General features: G+C 35.5%; 1 protein-coding gene across 3 annotated transcripts in view; it reads left to right on the top strand.

Moving 5' to 3' along the window:
- The window catches only part of LOC113040909 (PDZ domain-containing protein 4), a 38,361-nt gene that overhangs the window by 17,690 nt on the left and 8,130 nt on the right, over nt 1–12,541 (top strand). Inside the window, exons 2-5 of one of the 3 annotated variants that reach the window (XM_026199108.1) lie at nt 8,463–8,504; nt 9,196–9,470; nt 11,964–12,054; nt 12,148–12,246. In XM_026199108.1, coding sequence (XP_026054893.1) covers nt 8,463–8,504; nt 9,196–9,470; nt 11,964–12,054; nt 12,148–12,246 — 507 coding nt within the window. Of the gene's footprint in view, nt 1–8,462; nt 8,517–9,195; nt 9,471–11,963; nt 12,055–12,147; nt 12,247–12,541 lie in introns of all 3 variants that reach the window. The other 2 variants (XM_026199107.1, XM_026199109.1) reach the window with 2 other exon arrangements.

Here is a 12,541-nt window from a genome sequence, read left to right as displayed (position 1 = left end):
TTAAAGATGTACTATATGGCATTTGTTTTGAAATATGGTCCTCTGGAGCATTATAGAATGGAGTAACACAAACGATGCATTTTCAGGGATTCGCTTTCTGTTCAGTGTAGATGAATTACTGTTTGAATGTAAACTCGATTTCAATTTAAAAACTCGTGATAAGAATTGAAACATTTATAGCTATTACTGAAAGGATACTTTTCTTGAACAATTAGCATATGCATTATAACTGAATTAAGTTAAAGAAACTATGAAAATATTCAGATTGCATTGAACAGCGTAAACCTGGCAAACCATCTTAAATATAGTTTCCGCTGGGCATTACCAAGAAGGCCGCTGTCTGTTTGACACAACAACAGTAAACTTTTTTTTTTTTTTTTGACAAATGAGAATCAAAATGAGAGATTGTAACACTATTTCAGTAAAAACATACTCTTGATTAAAATATCATAAACACTGCAAAACAGCACACTAATGATGCATCTTGACTATTCTTAATGCAATGTAATCTTACTGTAATATTGCAACTTGCGTCTACACAAAATGACAACACAAGTGAACTAATTTTGCACTGGAAAAAAGGCATAAAATCACAATAGTGTATTACAGTAGTCTACACATATAAATGTTAAGATATCTCTTCTTTTTCTTTTTTACAATCAATCAATCAGTCGATAAATAGTAGTATTTGTTTGAGTTTTTCTGTGTTATTTGGTGTAGAGTAGGGATGTACTGTATGTGTCTGGCAAAGGGAGAAGGTTCATTTGATTGTGTTTTGCAGGTAACGGTGTAGATCGCTCTGAAGGGTGCAGCCAATATCTGCATGAAAATGACAAATCTGTCTCCTTGTACCGCTGTGCTCCTGGAGACACACACCAGGGGCAATCTGCACCCAAGACTATTGCTAAAACCCATCCGAATGCAGGATGGAACAAGATAAGAGGCAACTCAGCCATCTCACTGTTATTACTCATCACATGATCTACTTCAGCCTCCGTCTCCCCATTATTTCACTCTGTTACTGAGCACAGTGAGCTGCCTCAATGAGTAGCATTGGCTTCTGATGCAAAGGCAGCATAATTACACCTTGTTTTGGCAAAACAATAAGCACTGTATATATTCATTGTGGAGAAGTTAATCCCAGAATACACAATTTGGCACTACTTATTTCATCTGATATTTGGGTGTTCTGTATATTTTCCCATTTGAAAAAATATGTGCACTTAAATGTATTGGATATGCAATGGTACTTGTAATCATAAAAGTATATTTAAAGAAAAACCTGTATACAGATCAGGGGCGCAACTGCATATTTGCCAAGGGGTATGCAAGATCAGTGTGGGACAATTTGCCATGCTAAATTAAAGATTTCTGCCAAGATATCATCTGGTAGAAAATCAAATGATGACTGCAGAGGATTATTTATTGAATTCACTGTGTAATATAGCTCTTTTCATGTTTTGCTAATGGATTTATATTTAGACAATATAAAATTTAAATTTAAATGTAAAAATTTAAAAATCTCCTTTTTGTCAAAACTCAGCATTATTTTGTATTTAAGTATGAAATAGCAAGAGTTTTCAACTCATCGGGTCTATTTATTCTGAGCTAAAACCACAATTTTCAGTAAAAGGTGGCTATTTGTACCCTTGTTTATAATCTTGTAAATTTCTCTCAAATGTAAATCAAATGCCCATTGACAAACATACTCAGAAATGAACTGATGTTTGCCCTCTTTAGTCAGTGGTGGAGCCAGCGACCAGTCTGTGGTGGCACAGGAATCATCAGTATTTCTACATAGAAATGTATTTGACTACTGGACTGTTTTAGTGCCCAAAACACAACTCAATACAGTTAATTTGTACATATGTTGTGAATTAGACCAGTTAATAGTGAGTGGATATGATCATTTTTGTATTACCTCCAGTTATTTTAATAACAATTATTATTTTAATTTATTGCTCAGTCAGCTGGTTCTGGGTCTTAACACCCCAAAAGCTTGTTCTCCATCATTACACAGGCCTACTCATGAATGAGACATGCAGATAGTTCAAAGTTTGTCAAAATTCACTGTATTTTATATAATCAGTGAAAAAAAAAAAAAAAAAAACGGTCAAAGTTTCACATATTAGTTGTCAAAATGAATTGATTCATTGCAACAATTTTGTCAAACCTAAATCGAGCTCTGTACAAAGCAAAATAATAAAAAATCATTTAAAAAAAGTTATCTTTTGAATCCCCATATAATGTGAAAAAGGACGGAAGTCAACAGCACATAAATGCCAGAATGTAAAATTATTTTAATTTAAGCATTAAATATTGTTTCATTTTCGTACATTACAAATTAACTAAAATTTAGCGCATATTTTCTAGTACAACTGCACTGTGCATTAGATTACAAATAAAAATTACATATCTTGCACCCTATTGTGATTACGATTTGCAGAATATTTCTGTAAGGAAAGCTGAAATGCACGTCTGAAAAAGTCTCCCGTTTGTTGTGGTCGTAAAGGGATGGTGGTTCTGCGTTTTTATTAGTTTATTGTAAATTCATTTTTTAAATCATTAAAAAAGCTAAAAATGTTAAATAAAAATGTTTCATTACATTATTTAAACAACTAAGATTTTGATTCTCTATAACGTTTTATTAAAAGAGATTTTCACATGATGATTTCGGCAAAATGGCGCCCCCTATCCACTGCATTTACCGTACTGAATACCCCGTTTTTTGCGACACTGATACAGATAATATATTACTGAAATGTTAATGAAACAAGATCACTTAAGTGTAATTAAAAGAGTATTCTTTCATGACAAAAAATAAACTTCACTTTGTAGTAATGTCAAATTAAAAGTTTTAATTTAAATCATCATGTTTTAATAATCCGTGTCATGCTCTGTCACACTCATTTTAATGTTAACTAACATACGAGAGTAATTTTTTAATTATATTAAATTAAAGTTCATATATTTTAAACATACTCAATTACATCATCATTACAAATGTGTAATTACATATATATCTATATACATAGATATACATAGTTTCAACATTGAAGTATATTTTAGTTTCCAAATGTTTTTCAGCAATTTCTGCACAAGCATCTTTCAAAGACAATATAAATAATTATAAAATCTTATATAAAGATGCACTTAAGTCCTACTTAAGTGGGTCATAATTACATAAACCATAATACCATAAACAAACATTGCTCGAAGAAACATTGGCCAAATTTTGACAGATGACAAAATTGATTTAGACACACCATAAGAGAGCTATGATGAATATTAATTTTATAGTAAGTCCCTGTTTGGCATGGCATATAATTCCAACCTCTTTAATAAAATAACATCATTAAAATAACATCAACAATAAAGTAACAGTTGCCCCTCATTAAAGCTGCAGGGAAACAAATAAAAGAGGAATTAATATTACAACAAAGTAATTTAATGTAAAATACTAATGCTTTGATATATGAGATATAAATGATGATAGTCAATAATAATAAGAAGACAAATGAATGACAGTTTAATTATCCCCATAGGCTGTATGTAATAACCAGTTTGACCCCTGAGACCCCCTGTGTGGTTAAAATGCTGCTGGTGCATGCAGTAGACGCTGAGACAGTCTCTGTGTATCTCCCTCTTCGCGCTCGCCCTGTTTTGTCTCTCTCTGTCTGTCACCTTCTTTGAACTTCCCCTTGCGTCCCCCTTCTGTTCTGTACACCAGCTTCATGAGGAACACTGAAGAGTGTTGAACCCAGCTCTGTTCCTCTGCACTCATTTATCTGTCTCTGGACGTGTAACCCTGCAGCTACAGGAGCGGACGTGCGGCTGGAGATGTAGTCTGCATTACACCCGTCTGAATTAGTGTCTGGGGACGCGGTTATGCCTCCGTGCTGGAGATGAGGACATCTCCTATGTAATAAATCATCGCTTACTGTTAATTAAACCGTCCGTCCTTGCTACGCTCCAAGTGTGTGTGTGTGTGTGTGTTTATAGCTCTGACTAGGGAAGATGTGTTAAACTGTGTGCATGATTGCGTTTATGAAAGCCAGTGCCCCTGACGGTCGTATCCTTGGAAATGATATGACAACGGAGAAAAGTGGCCTTTACAGCAAGACTATTAAAACTGAGGGACGATGAATCCTCAAACCCAGTGTGGCAAATTTGGGCACAACAGAGCAGCAGGAATATGGTGTTGAAATGGATTTTGGAGGGACAGACTGGTTTGGAAAGAAATCTCCAGACGGCAGACAAGGTCATTTTCAGCGAATGCCCCGCTTTGAGTCTGTGCTAATACAATACTGTAGAAAGAGCCGCAGATTTACACAGTAACGTCAACATGAAGTTACCTTTTAGGACTAGGTGGTACTATCCCAATCCTAAAAAAAACACCTTGTCCTTAAATGTAACTTTATGTTGACTGTAATGTCTGAAAAATCACTAACTTGTGTAATCTAAAGAACATTTAAAGTCTTCAACAAGAAAAAAATGTGTGTAGAACAAGACCAGTGACGATTATTGAAAAGATAGTTCACCCAAAAATGAAAAATGTACATTATTTACATACATTACTTATTCAAGTTATTTCAAACAAAATTTTTTTTTTTTTTTTTTTTTAATCTTTTGTTGAACATATTTTTAGAATATTTTTAGCTGGTAACTAAAATTGATGGTAGCCATTGACTTACTTTATATGTTTTTTCTGCATACTATGGAAGTCAATGGCTACCATTAACCGTTTGGTCACCAACATTCCTCAAAATATGTGTTAAAGGGATAATTCACCCTAAAATTAAAATTTTGTCATTAAAGGGGTAGTTCACCCAAAAAGAAAAATTAGACTTGGTTTTACTTACCCTCTAGGCATCCTAAGTGTATATGACCTTCTTCTTTCAGAAGAATCCAATTGGAGTTATGTTGAAAATTGTCCTGGTGAAAGGGAAAACTGTGCATATTTATAATGCAATTATTTATATATATATTCATTTAACTTTTCCTTTCATCCATAATATACTGTGCCTCCGATTGGATTCGTTTGAAAGAAAAAAGTCATATACACCCAGGATGACTTGAGGGTGAGTGAAACATGGTCTAATTTTCTTTTTTTGGTGAACTACCCCTTCAAGTGTTTAAGGGTTTGAATAGGCATCATGCCAACTTAATGTTAAGGTTAGAAAAACGTAATATTAAACAGCACTTGAGAATCACACGCTACCAGACTTTCAGGTTAGTCAGATTACGATAAATTCACACAGAAACATATGCTTTGTTGCTCGTAGATGCATAACAAATGACTGGACGGACTCGAAGTCTGAAGCGGTGAATCAGGGCAAAAATCCGGACAGAAGTGTATTCCAGCCTCTATTTTGTGATTTTACTTTGTTAAATATCTCTCAGTTACCATATATTTGAAAGGGTAACAGATTTGTAACAGTAAGCTTGGGGTTGTTTGGTTATGCAAAGCCTGCAAGGCACAAATGGAAACTGGCAACTTCCTTTAAAAAAGAGCACTGATTCTGTCCGGCCTATTAATGAATATCCATTACAATTTCAGAAACATGCAGTGTGTGCGTCTGTGAGGAATAACTTCATCCATACTAATTCTTCTACTTGACGCAGTATTTAGAGCAGCAGAATTTAAATGGGAGTCACTGGAGGAGGAAAGCGAGGGAGGAAAAGTGTTTTTGCTCTGGGTTTTCTGGCTGTTGTAGCAACTCGGTGTTCTTTGATGAAGCTGCCCACTCTGACCTGAGCCAGAAACTCAAGCTGTTTCCATCAGAATCCTGCTGAATATTATCACACTAATCCCTAATTACCAATCGCTCTCACTGCAGGGATTACCAGGCTCATCTATACCTCCACACAAACACACAGGAATAACTTAGGGATCAGGTTCATCCAAACACTAGGGCTTGGTAAGCCTGTGGGAAGGGTCAGAGAGGCACAGAGGTCAAAGATGATCTGAAATATGCTCGCTGTAATCTCTTCACAAACTCACAACAGTATAATGCTGAAAGTTAAGATAGGAAGCATTTAAGTGTTTCCCGCTTTTCTCATCCAGGTATTCGTGTGAAAAAGTAGTGCTCTTAAAAATACTTATAACAGCAATTATATACATTTAAATAATATGCTTACATGTTAACTGAATGCAATGTTTTCAGGTTTCAGGTAACTGTAATGAAATTAAAATGTCAAAATAGTTTACATTTTTATTTAATGCAAGCAGTTCAAATTGAGCATGCTTTTTTTTTAACTTAATGGGTTAGTTCACCCGAGAATGAAAACTGGTCCATCTTCTACTCGCCCTCGAAGCATCCTAGATGTATGTGACTTTCTTCTTTCAGAATAATCAAATCAAAGTTGTATAAAAAAATATAGCAGATCAATGCATTTTTGTAAGATAAATACTTAAAATAAACACTTTTTTCTCACTTTTGTTGACTGGAAGCGGAAGACGTATGCGTCGCTCGTGTGCGAGCCTCTGGGAAAACAAAGTTTCCTTATTTAAGCAGAGAAAAATCAGTCTCGGCTTATTTCGAAATGTTTTTCTTGACAAATCCTCGTTTTGTGCTTCTAATTTGTGACCAGCGTTTTTTGTTGTCTCTTCACACTCGTCACTAACCACACAGCTCTGATGAACTACAACTACATCCGTCTGCACGTCTTCCAGTTCCCAACAGTCAGCAGAAGTGAGAAAAAAGTGTTTATTATGTTTGATATCTGATATCTTACAAAAAACGCATTGATTTGCTACAGGGGCCTTTATTCACCCCCCCAGAGCCATGTGAGGGATGTTTTATTACAGATGAGGGCACTTTATTTCACGTCTTCTGAACAGTTGACAACAAACACCCAAGAGCAAGAACAATATTTAATATAACTTCGATTAGATTATTCTGAAAGAAGAAACACCTAGGATGCTTTGAGGGTGAGTAGAAATGGACGAATCTTAATTCTCAGGCGAACTAACCCTTTAAGACTTGAATACATCTTTATTTGTCATTTTGTTTGTTAAAGGGGTGGTTTACTGTTTTTTTTTAGGCTTGATTGTGTTTATGCGATGCAGTCTAACGTGTTAATGCTTAATTTTTTTAAAAACACATTATTTTTCACATAATTTACCTTTATTCCACACCAATCTGTCCCTTCTCTGACAAACGCCCTGATTAATTTCCTGTTATTATGAAGCCCCTCCCTCAGAAACAAGCGATGGGCTGGGATTGGTCAGCTGGCTCAGAGTGTTGTGATTGGCTAAACCGCCTGGAGCGCGTCTGAACATCCTGCCCCCCTCAAGCTCAGCATGCGCTCCGGTTGTATTGTAAACAATGACATCCTCTATATTGCTTATCAATTTGAGCACGATTGAGAAGCAGAGAATATTAATGAAGAGGATCACGCAGAACCTGTGCAAACATGGCTCCTAATGTAATGTTGTTGTCTCATACTTTTAGATAAATGGTTGTTTGTAAATACTACTGCTTCTGTTAGCTTTTAATATACGGTTTATTCTGATTAAAGCTTTAACACTGCTATAGAACATCAATTTTGAAACTTGTGAATCCTTTAGAATCGTTAGAAGACAGAATCGTGATTCTTATATGCACAGATTTTTACATGCACCCCTAGTTTTCACTTCCTCTTCTCTAAAGCAGCACAACATGGCCTCGCCCTCTTGTGTGTTCCCGGGGGCGGGGTTTATCTGGGTCTGTGATGCAACAGACCCGAGAAGAAGCTTGTTGTAGTCCCTTACCAGCCGTTTTTCTAGGCCTTAAACTGTCAGAATTTTATAAGACGATATCTCTATTTGCATTGAACTTTCAGCGCTGCAACTTTGCAGATATTGTTTGTTCAAACAGCATCATTACACACTAACTAATGTTTAAAAAAAGTGAAATCGCAATCAGCCACCTCTTTAATTTATGTGTATTTATATCCATAAAAAATAAACACACTACACTAGCATATTATGTAAGCAAAAACTTTTATTTTGGATGCGATTAGTCGTGATCAGTCGATTGACAGCACAAATATCTGCAAATAGAGGTTTTTAGAAATGTTCTTTTAAGATCTGAAGGACAAGTGCACATTTAACACAATTAAATGTACTTCATCACAAAGGTAAACAAGAATCGTACTGCATTAAAATAGCTGCAATGACATGTGTTAATTAAATATAAATACATCTTAGATGCAGATTCTGTATAAATTAAACAGTGTTTAATACTTTCATACCATAGGGATTCTCTACAACACTACATCTCTTATATTAAACCCTTTTCTCTGCAGATATTTAGTATTGTGGTCATTTATCACCATGAGACTTTATTCTGCTGAGTTGTTTGTAGTTTCCCTTATTGCAGATTCTCGACTGTCTCCTCAGCACTAAATGAGCCAGATTTCTCCTTGGATATGCTTTTTTCCCCTCGTCTTAATTCTTCCTTCTCTTTCTCCCACAGAGGGGGCAGATAAATGGCATGCTGTGCTCTTTTAATGGGGAGGTTGGAACAAAGGTTTAGTGTTTTTTGAGTGTTGTGTAAATGTTGTGTGTTCATTGCGCCTATAGTGACTGTTTTAGATGCGTTTAAATGTTCTTTTGTGTTAAGTGCTCATGTGAAAGGGATAGTTCCCTCAAAAAAACGCTGAAGAACTTCTTTCTTCAGTGGAACAGAAATGAGGATTTATTTTATATAATTATTTTTGTATATAATAACAAAATCAGTGAGGTCCAATGTTTTGGACATCGCTGTATTTCATTACATGGATATTCTTCGTAATATCTTCTTTTGTGTGCCATAGAAGAAAGAAAAACATTGGGGTTTGGAAAATTGCGGATGCAAAATGCAAGTTTTTAGGTGAACTATCCTTTTAACTAACCACATTTGTTACATTGGTGTGTTTATCATATTTTGTTATGTACATTGATGAGCATCCAGCAGCTGTTCCCTGTTAGTCAGACAAATGTCTCTCATACTAACATACATTCAGTCAATGCATATTTATGCTGAATTTATGGAGAATCTCTTTAAGTATTGGTGCAAGATATCATTGTCACTTGATGTAAACTTCATATGTAACAGTATTATTGTCTGGACAACTTATTGTTTTATTAAGTTTATTTAATCAGTGTTACATGCTTGTTAAATTAAGGAAAATAGTAGATATTAAAAGCGCCTGTGTGTGTTTGTTCAGGTGAACGGAGACCTGACTGGGCTCTCTCCGGAGCAGAGCCTGCATGCGCTGCGCTGCCGGAGGAGCGTGAGGTGGGGTCCGAGGAGGAAAGCGGCTGTGTCTGGAGCTGCTGGAGGGACGGCGGTAATGACTGACTGTGTGGACAGCGGGACGCAGACAGATATCAGCTTCCAGCACATGGTGACATTAGGCAGACCCGTCCATCACAACAGACCAGCGTCACCTCCATCCCCTCCGCTGCCGCCCATCCCAGAGCCATACCTCTTCAGCCAGCTGTGAGTACGGCTTTGAGAACAGATTTCGGTCGTCACTGTTAGGAAACATCACTTTTAAAAACAGTGCTATTTAGTTTGTATTTTGTACATGATGCATATAATACAGAAATACCTAATAAGACTCCTGTTCAGCTGTCTGGAGTCGGTAAAAATTTAATTTTTTTTTAAAGGGGTCATATGATGCTTTTTTAAAGATCATTATTTAGTGTATTTGGTGTAGCAGAATATGCTGACATGCTTAAGTGTTCAAAAAACACATTATTTTTCAAATACTGTACATTATTGTAGGTCCTCTATGCCCCGTCTCTCTCAAACCTGTTGTTTTCTACAAAGTCCCTCCTTCTGTTAAGCGCAGTCTGCTCTGATTGGCCAACTGACCCACTGCATTGTGATTGGACGAACACCGCAAGCATTCGTCAGAAATGTCACGCCCCTTTCCATAATCATGACCTTCATCTTTCAAAAAAATGTAAAGACAGTTAATAATGTCCTTAGTTTTAGCCAATAGCAAATACTTAAACTAATAACAAAACATACTTCCAGTATCTGATTCAGAAGCACCAGATTGTCGTAGCAAAGTCAGAATTACCTCCTCTGGTTCACGAAACGGTCCTCTGTAAAATGAGTTGCTGTTCTGTTGTCAGTAATCTTAAAGATTCCTAAATGCATCTACCTTCTGAAGGCCAAATAACGTGCTTTTGTTTTCGTCTAGATACACGCAGCATCTCACAGACATGACTGCTTCAACACTAACTGTGTTACTGAAACCACTCCTCCTTTATTTGTGCGAACATTTGGGAGGCGTTACACAAATATTTCCACATAGTGATGTAGACGTGGGGGGCGTGTTTGAATGAGGCGTTTTAGGGGGTGTGGCTTAACTTTGATAAAGAATATCTTTAATCTTTGCAACTTTACAGATCTTCTTCATGCACCAAGAGCTTGTAACACTCCAAACAGAAAGGAACATTTTTAATTGCATCATATGACCCCTTTAAAAGACGTCTCTTATGCTCATCAAGTTTTCTTTAAAAAAAAAATATATAATAATAATAATAATAATAATAATAATGTGAAATATTATTGCAATTTAAAATAACTGTTTTCTATTTGAATATTCTATAAAATGTAGTTTATTCCTGTGATCACAGCTGTATTTTCAGCATAATTCCTCCAGTCTTCAGTGTCACATGATCTTCAGAAATCACTCTGATATACTGATTTGCTGCTCAAGAAAAAGAAAGAAAAGGGAAATTATGCAAAATGTTAATTATTTATTAATTATTCATTAGAGCCTAGGGTAAAAACCTTTGAACAGAATGGAGATGTGTACATTTTTTTCTTATTTTGCCTAAATATAATTTTTTTTTTATATTTAGTACTACTTTCAGAGGCTACAGAAGATAAGTTACATTCACCCTGATCTTCAAACTCAAAAGTTTTCACCCCCAGCTCTTAATGCATGTTTTTTTCTTCTGGAGAATCAGTGAGCGATTGTAATAGTTGTGTTTGAGTCCCTCAGTTGTCCTCAGTGAAGATTGATCTTAAAATCATACGCTCATTCTTGGAAAGGGTTCAAATACACAAAAATGCTGAAAACAGAAGAATTAGTGGGACCTGAAGGGTTTTTCTGGAGAACAGCAGGCAGTTTAACTGTTCAGGATAAACAAGGGACTCATGAACAACTACAACTAAACAAAAAACACAACTGTATTCAAGTTTCAATTCAATTCAAGTTTATTTGTATAGCGCTTTTTATGATACAAATCAGTGCAAAGCGACTTTACAATAAATTCAGTTTCTACAATATTTAGTAGTATCTTATCAGTGGTGACTGTCAGTTAATGTGCATATGACAGAAATGTACAGAAAAATCAATTAAAGACAATCAAACAGAAGATGAACACTATTAACAGCAATTATTATATGATGCAATCAAACTTAGCAATTCAGGTAACAACACAGTATTAAGGAACAAGGGGATGTAAACTTTTAAACGGGGTCATAAAAAAAAATCCAACTATTATTTTCTCTTATGAAATATATGCAAACAACTTTTATGGGAAACATCTTATTCAGGTCAGTACTAAATAATCAATAACATGATTTATATGGCCCCCCTTATTTTGGTAAAATAATTAACATTTTGCAGACTCTGAAAGGGGTATGTAAACTTTTGACCTCAGTGAATCACAAATGTTTAAATCCTTGTAGATTATTTGTCTATAGATTATATGGAAGTGCTTTATTTCATTATAGGAGTAAAAAGTGTCTTACTACACTCTCCTTTACAGCAAAAACACACAAACGTATTTACACAATAATCTCAATGCTACATTTTTTAGGAAAAATGTAAAAGTTTAAATGCATTGTAAAAATAGTATGCATTATCTTTAAAAACACTACACTTACAATTACAAACACAGATTTTCTGAGACTTTTCATTTCTGTATGTCACTCCAGTGGTTAATTATATAGTCTGATCTTCCACAGTCCTGCTGTTGACCATGTGTACTACGACCCGACGGACTACTTTGACATCAGTCAACACGAGGTGGACAGACAGGACGACCTGGAGTACGAGGTCAGCACTGTCTCCTTAAACCTCCTCTACTTGAAGTTCGTTTCAGAAGCGTCTTATCTCCCTTTAATTCTCTCATTATCTGTTTTTCTTCAGGAGGTGGAGCTGTATAAATCATGTCAGCAAGATAAACTGGGTTTAACGGTGTGTTATCGCACTGATGATGAAGAGGATCTGGGTATCTACGTGGGTGAGGTGAGAAATGGGGAATAATGGGAATCTGCTGACCGATGAATTATGAATGAAGTCTGAGGGAGGACTGTGAGCCTACGCCCTTATGTTTCAGCGTTAGATTAACTATTCATTTAAATAAATCCAAAACGCTGTTTTATCTCTCAAGAATCAGTGCAAACACAAGATAATTCGACTTACAGCATGTTATTTACTACATAGGCGAACAACAAAAGTACACTTTTTTTTATTATTAATGCATTTACAGTGAAAATGTACATGGATATTTAATATGCAATAGAATAAATGTTACAAATGT

This window comes from Carassius auratus, chromosome 23 (genome assembly GCF_003368295.1).
Source record: "Carassius auratus strain Wakin chromosome 23, ASM336829v1, whole genome shotgun sequence".
Taxonomy (NCBI): Eukaryota; Metazoa; Chordata; class Actinopteri; order Cypriniformes; family Cyprinidae; genus Carassius; species Carassius auratus.
Note: the sequence above shows the minus strand (reverse complement) of the source record. Positions and strands in the feature narration are given on the sequence as shown.